Source organism: Austrofundulus limnaeus, unplaced genomic scaffold (assembly GCF_001266775.1).
Source record: "Austrofundulus limnaeus strain Quisiro unplaced genomic scaffold, Austrofundulus_limnaeus-1.0 Scaffold547, whole genome shotgun sequence".
Lineage (NCBI taxonomy): Eukaryota > Metazoa > Chordata > Actinopteri > Cyprinodontiformes > Rivulidae > Austrofundulus > Austrofundulus limnaeus.
Window position 1 is genome coordinate 368,530 of NW_013952949.1, and position 9,136 is coordinate 377,665.

The 9,136-nt window shown below is 36.8% G+C and overlaps 1 protein-coding gene across 1 annotated transcript in view; it reads left to right on the forward strand.

Moving 5' to 3' along the window:
• The window catches only part of tm4sf21b (transmembrane 4 L six family member 21b), a 6,765-nt gene extending 2,388 nt beyond the window's left edge, over positions 1 to 4,377 (forward strand). The window contains exons 3-5 of the mRNA XM_014026364.1: positions 678 to 829; positions 948 to 1,134; positions 4,055 to 4,377. Of these exons, the coding sequence (XP_013881818.1) occupies positions 678 to 829; positions 948 to 1,134; positions 4,055 to 4,060 (345 nt within the window). The 3' untranslated portion in view covers positions 4,061 to 4,377. The remainder of the gene's footprint in view (positions 1 to 677; positions 830 to 947; positions 1,135 to 4,054) is intronic.
• The last annotated feature ends 4,759 nt before the right edge of the window (positions 4,378 to 9,136 follow it).

The following is a 9,136-nucleotide window of genomic DNA, read 5'->3' on the forward strand; positions in this document are numbered from 1 at the left end:
GTGTGTGTGTGTGTGTGTGTGTGTGTGTGTGTGTGTATGAGCATTTCTCTACTAAATTGGTTGGATTGATCTTTAAAAAATATGACTGAAGTGTTGCGGTTACCTGTGACAGTGAATTTAAGTGTCGTTCTGTCACTGCAGAAAATTTCCTGGTTCCTGTGTGAGCTGGAACCCATCTGTCAGTCGAATACATGCTTCACAAGATGTAAGACATCTGGTCTTGCTCATGATTTTGGGAGACAGTCTCAAAGATTGTGCTTTCTCCTTCCACATGTTATTTGTATTTGACTATCTTTATGTTTTGCTGAAACAGTTGTGAAAATGACTGTATTTTCTGACAGCCTTAGGCAGCTGATCCTCAGGGGAACAGTTTAGGTCAAATTAAAGCAGTGTRGCCAGGCCAGCCTAATTTTATGTTGTGACATGTTTTGGACCCTGGCCTCAGTATAGGCCCTGACTACAACATTTTAAACAACTTATGACAACTTGTGCCGAATTTGTCAAACACTAAAGGTGTCTATGCTGACGATGGGATAAAATAATCTCCTGGAAGCCTCTTTTGGACATATACATGCTGTTATGCTACATTATGAGGACATTAGTCATAATAATTTGGCATAAGTTGCCTCTAACATGGGACAGGACCTTATGCTAAAAGTTCTGTTTGCTTCCTGCAGATGTTCCTGTCCATTGGGTTTGCAGCAGTTGGTGTGGTAGGGGCTATTTACAATTTGAGTGTGGCTTCTCTTGGTCTTGCTAACGGGCCAATGTGCCAATGGCAAAATGACCTCACCTCCGTCCCACAGTGGGGAGTGCCCTTTGGGAACAGGTGTGTATTTTAATTCTTAACTGATAGACAGTGTTTCTAATACAACCATACCTTAAATTGTTTTGCTACTAATTTTCATGTTATGATAATTAATGCTACTTTAATATATGATGTATAGTTCTGGGAGCTACCTGAGTGACAAAAGCATGTGGAGCTGGTGTATAATACCTAAAAATGTGGTTGAATTCAACACTGGACTGTTTGCCACTCTGCTCGTGGCTGGTTGCCTGGAGCTCATCCTCTGTGCCATCCAGATGGTGAACGGGCTGTTCGGCTGCATCTGCGGCACCTGCTCTGGGAACAAGGTGAGCAAACAGCAAGTTCAATTGAGGCGGCTTAGCCCAGGGAGGTCTTCTTCCAATTAGAGGATTCAATCCTCAGCTCCTGCAGTGTGCCAAAGTGTCCTCGAGCAAGACACTGTACACCCCCACTACCACAAGCATGCTTATCTGTGTTTGAATGAGACATAAAAGGGTTGCAGTGTGTAAACATACATAATAAAACACACAGTTTAGGTGTGTAGAGGTGAGGGGAAAAACGCACTTTGCAGAGTCTAGAGAGGTTWAAAAGGTGCTTTATAAGTAAGCACCATTTACCATTAATCTTAATGAACTCTGTTAGAACAATAACACAAGAACACATCTGTGATCTGTCATTCTGCACTGACATTTAGAGCCTCCAAAATCTCTATACACCCCTTGAACTTTCTCCCACATTTTGTCCCATTCCAAACTCAAACTTCAAAGTTATTTTCTAGGAATTCTATGTGACAGGTGAATACAAACATGATTGTAAAGTGGTAAGAAAATGTTGGATGGTCTTCACAATTTTTACGAATATGTTTTTACATAAACACCAAATTTGTAAATAAATTAGGTAAATATGTAAAAATCAAATATTTATTTTTTACAGTTCTGCTAGTGCAATAGGTTATATCTGTTTCTGAAGATGTAAAATAAAACAGGGGTTCTTAACCTTTTTGACCTCGGGGCCCAGTTTGTTGAACATAAAGTGTCACAAGGCCCAGTCAGACATTACCATACGGATCAAAATTATGATTATTCTAAATCTTGGTTTAATTTTTATTGTATTTACATCATAACTAAACTATCATAACAAACATAACTAAATTAAAAACACTTACAGTTTAAAAGTAAAACTCCTGTCAAACAATCACAAGACATGATTATGACAAATATTTTTATATTGTAACCTGCCCATAACAATTATTTGAACAAATATAAAGGTCAGTCAACAGACCACTCAGGCTTATCAGCACAAATATATATAACAAAAATAGATAATTCAAAAAATAAAATTGTGGGCATAAAATAGATAAATTAAAAAGTTTAATGTAAATGTTTCAAATTAAAAAACTATGTAAAAATAAATTTGATAAAGTACAAAATATAGCCTTTTAAACTTTTGCAACCAGAAGCTGCTCTTCATAATAGTGACAAACTATAACAGTAACAACAGCTTTTTGACTAATTTAAAATTTCTTTAAAATACATTCAAAATGTTTAAAAATAAACCACAAACATTAAGTGCAAATTAAAATACAGTTGTATCTGCAACTGTATTTGATCATGAACTTTTAAAATATTRCMTGGTAAAAACAGAAGCTGCTCTTCATATTAGTGACAAACTGGTGTTTTTTCACGAGTTACCTTCATTTTTGTTTCTACTTTTCATTTAAAATAAGTTTCCATTCTCAGCAGGTTTCTAAGGTTCTTCTTCTACATATTTAAAAAGTTGTTWAACATCTGAGTGGTGCACTACTGCTACTMGTGGTGAGAAAGTGTATTGCASCTYATTCAAAATCAATGCRGTCCYRCRGCCCTCTGTGGCCCAAAGTTAAAAACTGTTGTTCTTTTGAGGCCCTCAAGGTGGCGCTCACGGCCCACAGGTTAAGAATCACTGAAATAAAAACACATTTACTGACCAACTCATGTGCTTGAACTTCACAACAATAGGTTTACCAGAAATCAATTCATCAAACATTGTAAGGTTGAAAAGTTATAACAACACTCCTGATTTCTGTCAWTGGGTTTCTAAACAACATAGCTCATGCTAAATGCTATAACTTTAACTGTCAACAACATARCACAGGTAATGTAACACTGCTTGATTCTTGAAGCAGTGTGATGAAGCCTAAAGAAAATGTGAGCTGATGATGGTTAGTAAATTAGCTTTCTGCACTAGTGTTATCAGAAGCTAGCAAAAACCTACTAATACAAATTTATGCAGTTCTTTGATTTATTTGTAGATATTGTGAGTTTATGATTACGTTCAATCCATTTTTTCTCCCAATATCAACATTTCCTTCTCACACTTAGCCTGCTGTCAGTCTCACTTCAGAGSTGAGCACTCTACTAGTACTGTAGGCCACACACATTTTATATTCTAAAGTGGCTCCAAATGATCTCCTTTAGTGGCACATTATAGGCAGTGTCAAATATAGTCTGTAACGCATTTAAAAATGCAACAGAACAATTGGAAAAAGCACCTCCATTTGTGTGGAGTGCAAGATGAAAACTGTAAATAATATCAAAGAAAAGAAAACAAATTGGGGGGAACGTTTAAAAAGCTGTTCCTCGCTATTTTGATATTGTAATGTGGCCGTTCTCATCATCTAGTGGCATGGCAAAAGTATTTCAGTGTTATTCTTACAGTCCTGCAGTTGAAGCTTTTTATATAAACATTCTGGCTCCTAGAAAAAAAAAAGAAAGTTCCATTTCTGCAGTATAAACTACCTTTGTTCAATTACATATTTTCATAATTTTGCTTTTGGATTATTCTGATTGACTGACAGAAAGATGGGCTGGATTTAAATACGTAAATGGACTGCACTTTTCTGTCCAACCAGGATACTGAAAGCAAAGCACTACAATCTGTGTCCTCATTCACCCATTCACACACACATTCATTCAACACTACTGGATCTCTCTACAAAGCTCATATAAAAATMAATCTGTAGAGACTAATCAGTGCTTTATACACACTCTTACACTGATGGGACACATCAGAGACAGTGGGGGTTCAGTGTCTTGCCCAGGGACACCTCGACATGACTGAATAATGGTGGAATCAAACCAATAACTCTCACATTAGAGTAATGACTCCCCTAACCACTCACTCTGCCACAGCCACCCTCTACGTACATTAATTTTTGTGTAACTTCTGTCCTGGGCATATTAACCAATCAGTATTTTTTTTTTTCAGGACTGAGTGAAACCGAACCATGACTTCTTGACGACAAGCTAACAGGGATCCTCACGCTTTTAGTTTCTCACAGTGGGATCAGAGGCCATCCGTATCGTCTCACACTGATCAACCCTGCTCCTCAGGTTTCATTTGAGCCTTTTTATTATGAGTTTGTCAAGAGGATTGACTGGGAATATTACTGATTATTTTCTTTACAGTTTTACTTCACGTTCTGCAGATTACAGTATGGAAGCCTTTATGTGCAGAATATGATGTAGGATGTTCTGTTCATCAAGCTGTAAAGTTGTTCCAAATATTTTGTAATAAACTTTGAAAGTTGATGTCATGTCACAGAATTTTTTTCTAATGAAAATAATAGCTCGTCTAATTCTACACTTGGATTTATGTTTTTTTTTGTTTGTTTGTTTGTGTTTGCTCTACTTGATGTCATCATTTACTGCTGCAGCTGGATCTTGGTTTAGCTGAGATTTGATTTAATTTAATATTGATCTAATGTGAAATTATTTATGTAATGGAAAACATGTATTAGGCTGAGTTTAATATAAGTTTTGTTCATGCAAGATTCTTGTTTTTTTTACAGTAATGTTTTAGCCATAAAGTGAGAATTTGAATATGTCTGATAATATCTATTAAAACAAAAACATTCCCCAGGAAAAATGACTTTGACCATGTTTAAAAATGTGAATCCTGTTTTTGCCGGACACCAGAGCTGCTCTGGAGTCCATCTACAAAGATCACACCACACCAAAAGGAAAAGGAAAGAGCTGTTAAAAAATAAAAAAAATGTCCTTCACCCTTTACCTGTTCAGATCTAACACCAGTTAATAACCAGAAGCACTCGGAGAGTGCAAACCTCCGCCAAGACCAATTTCCCCCATCTTAGTTAACCACCTGATAAAAATCTGTAGGCTCACACCGTCACGCAGCCCTGGCCAGGTCACATTGCTCTTGTATGAACCAATCTAAGTCAATCCTCATGTGTACAAAATAAATTTAACATTCCTCTTACAATATTGAACTTATTAAAGCATTATCTATTAACATTAAACGTTATTTCCTSGTCATCTTAMCAATTTATGACATTTTCCCAAATCACACACCATTCCCTACATGGGCAATATCAGGTCAGGACTGATGGCTGTCTCACAGATGATGATGATGATGATGATGATGATGATGATGATGATGATGATGATGATCTTCTTATTCTTCTTGTCGGATTTATGGCGGTTGGCAACAAACTGTTAGTAGCATTACCACCACTAACTGGAATGGAGTGTGGTTTGTGATGGTTTAAATATTTATCCTCATCTGTACTGTATATACTGTACATACAGTATATTCTACCATACATTTTATTTAAACATACACTCATACATTCACACTTAATACATACATACTTATAACCAACTTTTTTATATGACGTCTTCATTCATAAACACACTAACTATAATTAAACTCTATGAAATAATTTAGTTTTCTTTAGAAATCTAATAATTATTTGCATTTGTTTACTCCCTAAATTCTTCCTCAATATATCTAATAAATTAACCTTCTCCTTAATACTTTCAAACTCTGTCTTCATTCATAAACACACTTACTATAATTAAATTCTATGAAATAATTTAGTTTTCTTTAGAAATCGAATAATTATTTGCATTTGTTTACTCCCTAAATTCTTCCTCAATATATCTAATAAATTAACCTTCTCCTTAATACTTTCAAACTCTCTCTTCATATATCTTCTCTCTATTTCTTATTTATGGCATTCTAATATAACATGCTCTTTGGTTTCATACTTATCACAATAATCACATTTTCCAGTTTCATGTTTTTGAATTTTAAAAAGTGTATAATTAAGTCCTGTATGTCCATATCTTAACCTTGTTATCGCTCTTTCCTCCTTTCTATTTCTTCTTCCATTTCTTCTTTCTCCWACATTCTTCTGAATTTTATAAAACCATCTTCCTGTTTTATCTTCATCCACCTTTTTTGCCATACTTTCATCAGTTTCTCTTTAACAATACTCTTTCCTTCAGATTTACTTATTTTAACTGTAAAACTAACGAACGGTTCTTGCATGAGGCCCATTGTGAATAACGTAAGACAATCAAGCAATACGATGTACTTGTATCATAAACGACTTGTTCACTGAAAGCAGCTTGAGAACTTATGGCGAGAATGTAAACATATTATTTTGGATCGGCTATGTAATAAAATATAGCCTAACTGTGTGTTCAAGTTACCTCTGGACAGTCAATTTTTGTCCATTTATAAAAACAAATGGACCACGGAAGGATACTTCCTCCTTCCCCCCTTCTCTAGCTTTCTTCACCAGGGCCAAAGTCTCTCTCTTGCTTCCTTGTCTTCTGGAGAAAGGACCTCTGTGATCCTCGATCTGTTGTCGAGAAGAAACTTTGAGCCTTTCGCTTCTCTCCAKATGGCATCCCGAACTCGTCTCAATGTGAAGAGGATGATAGTTGATCTGTTTGATCCATCATGACGCCGTTTCCCCACGTAGTGTACGAGGTCGATGCCTCCCTCCAGGAAGGTGYGGAGTTTAAGGTCCAAATTGCCAAGGATGTCTATGATTTTGGATCTTTTGTCTTCTCCCTCGTCCTCTTTCACTCCAAGTACACTGAGACGGCTGCTCCAATAGGCAGCGCCAGTCCGTAGGGTATCTCCTGTACATACGTATATATGGCTCACATGGTGCTGCATCACACCAACTAAAGTAACTCGCTAACTACGAGCGGGAAAAGGGGGGCCAAGATGGCGTCTACTTACACAAACGTGTTTTTCACTCTGTCGAGTGAGGTGGTTCTTGATTGAAGAATCAATGTTGTAACCAGTACTGCGCCAGATTTCACATATTTGAACCCCTTACATTCCAAGGGAATCCTAACCTGAATGGGTAAAAGAAGAGGGAAAAAAATCCTTGGCTACAAGTATGGAAGATGCTAGCAGTTTTAACCCCACAATGGACAATGAGACAGTTGAGGGTCAGACGGAAGCTAATAACTGGTTTGAAGCTAACCAAARTCCACTACAAATCTGTCTTGCCACACCACTTCCTGACACGCCGCTAAAACCTCCAATGAAGAAGGTAAAGTTTGGTGATGGTGCAAACGCTGAAATATTGGAAGCAATCCATATGCTATGAAAGAAACAAGACGAAACTTTCCCCACAGTCGCCTCCATTAAAAAGACATCAGAATCTACGACAATGCAAATGGAAAAACTTACGTCAACCGTTCAGCAACTTACATCAGACTACACGAAAAAGGAAATTCAAAAACTAAAAGCGGAAAACAAGGCCTTGAAGACAAACATAGACGACTGCCAGCGCTACAGACGAAGATGGTCTCTGAAGCTATGATGTGACCTCATGCAGCTGTGACTTCTTATTGCAGCTGAGCTGTTTACACTGAGGGGCTGTTTACACTGAGGGGCTGTTTACACTGAGGGGCTGTTTACACTGAGGGGCTGTTTACACTGAGGGGCTGTTTACACGCAGCTGCCCCTCCAAAGGAACTGACAACTCAAAGGAAAAAAAAAAGTTCAAATATTGCAAATGATAAAAAAACTATTACAAAATGTTATCTATATGTGTGCACTGTAAATAATTACCTTAAAATGAAATGATACAAAATTGTTTGATTAAACTACCTAAGTACTTAAATGCTAAATTATTTAACTTAGATTAATGAAATTTGTACATTTACAAAAATACAAACCCATAAGATACCAAACAGATAGTAAAATAGTGACACGACCTTTATTTACTGTGTGTCTGCAGGTGCTGCAGTCACAGTATATATGTATACTAAAGCATTATTTACATTTTAACATCACCTCTAATCCTGACAATCTGAACCGTCCTGTCAGTCATCTGTCTTGAAGTGCTCTCTTCAGTTTGAATGAGCAACAAAACCCTCTGTTCTGATTAGAACTTCTCAGTCCGTGTCACTAGGAGGTCTATGTGAAGAAAAAACCCAGGAAGAGATAAAGAGAACCAGTTCCTGCTGTTATCATTTTGTTGATTGACAAATAAAATTAGCTACAATGATAAAATATTATAAATGCTAAATAACCAAAACTATTGTTCAGTCTTACTTATAAAAAAGGTAATCACATGTGATCTGCTTTCAAAACTTTGTAGACCAAATAAGGGCAGAGTCTCTTGCTCCAGTGCTGCTTTGAGAGAAGAGACCCCAATCCAATATGGTGGCGCCGCGTGATGTGATTCTGCCCACCATCAGGTATCTAGTATTTATAACAGTGCTCAACACATGCCTCAAAAGTAGTTACTTAACATTAAGATATGTTTGGTCAAATATATTGTAATTATTGTTATATTTACAGTTTGTTTCACCATTTCTGGCGCTTTGTCAGGTTAATGTCGTTTGATAATTCAGGTGTGGTATTAGAGCACCATCTATTGGATTTTTGAGTATTGTAGGCTAAAACTGCACACTGCATTTATGTGTAGTTAGTTTACTTACATTGATATTTATATACATTTTATTGTCTTTTATTTCAGATAACCTTACATGCACACATGCAAATTCTACACAAATCTAAACATTGACATCTGTAACTGAACTGCCACCATGTCACCTCTTTTTGTACCTRCAACTACTCTTTCCTCAATAAATGTTCTGAACTGCACCATTGGAGTTGACTTATCCTTCTGACTGAGGAAGACCTAGCTGATAATCAATCTGCAATTAGCCTGTGTCAAATGCACACAGTCTATCACATGCCTCTTTAAAAATACTATCATGCAACAAAACAACTTGGCCAGCAATATGTGGAAAAATTATGTTTTTGTGGCGTCCATATTACAAAGCTCTAAATATTTTTAATGTAGTATTTATTTATAATACAGGTGTAAGCCCATTATAACATGTTGCTTACTTCCAAGCTGAGTGTTTAGCTACTGTGAACAAGGCCTCTCTTGAGGCTCTCAACTGGATGAATTGATCAGTTTTATCCTTTCTCCCATGGGCGTAACCGCCATAGGCACTGGGTGGGACATGACCCCCCACCACACACACACTTCCAATATCTTTGCCC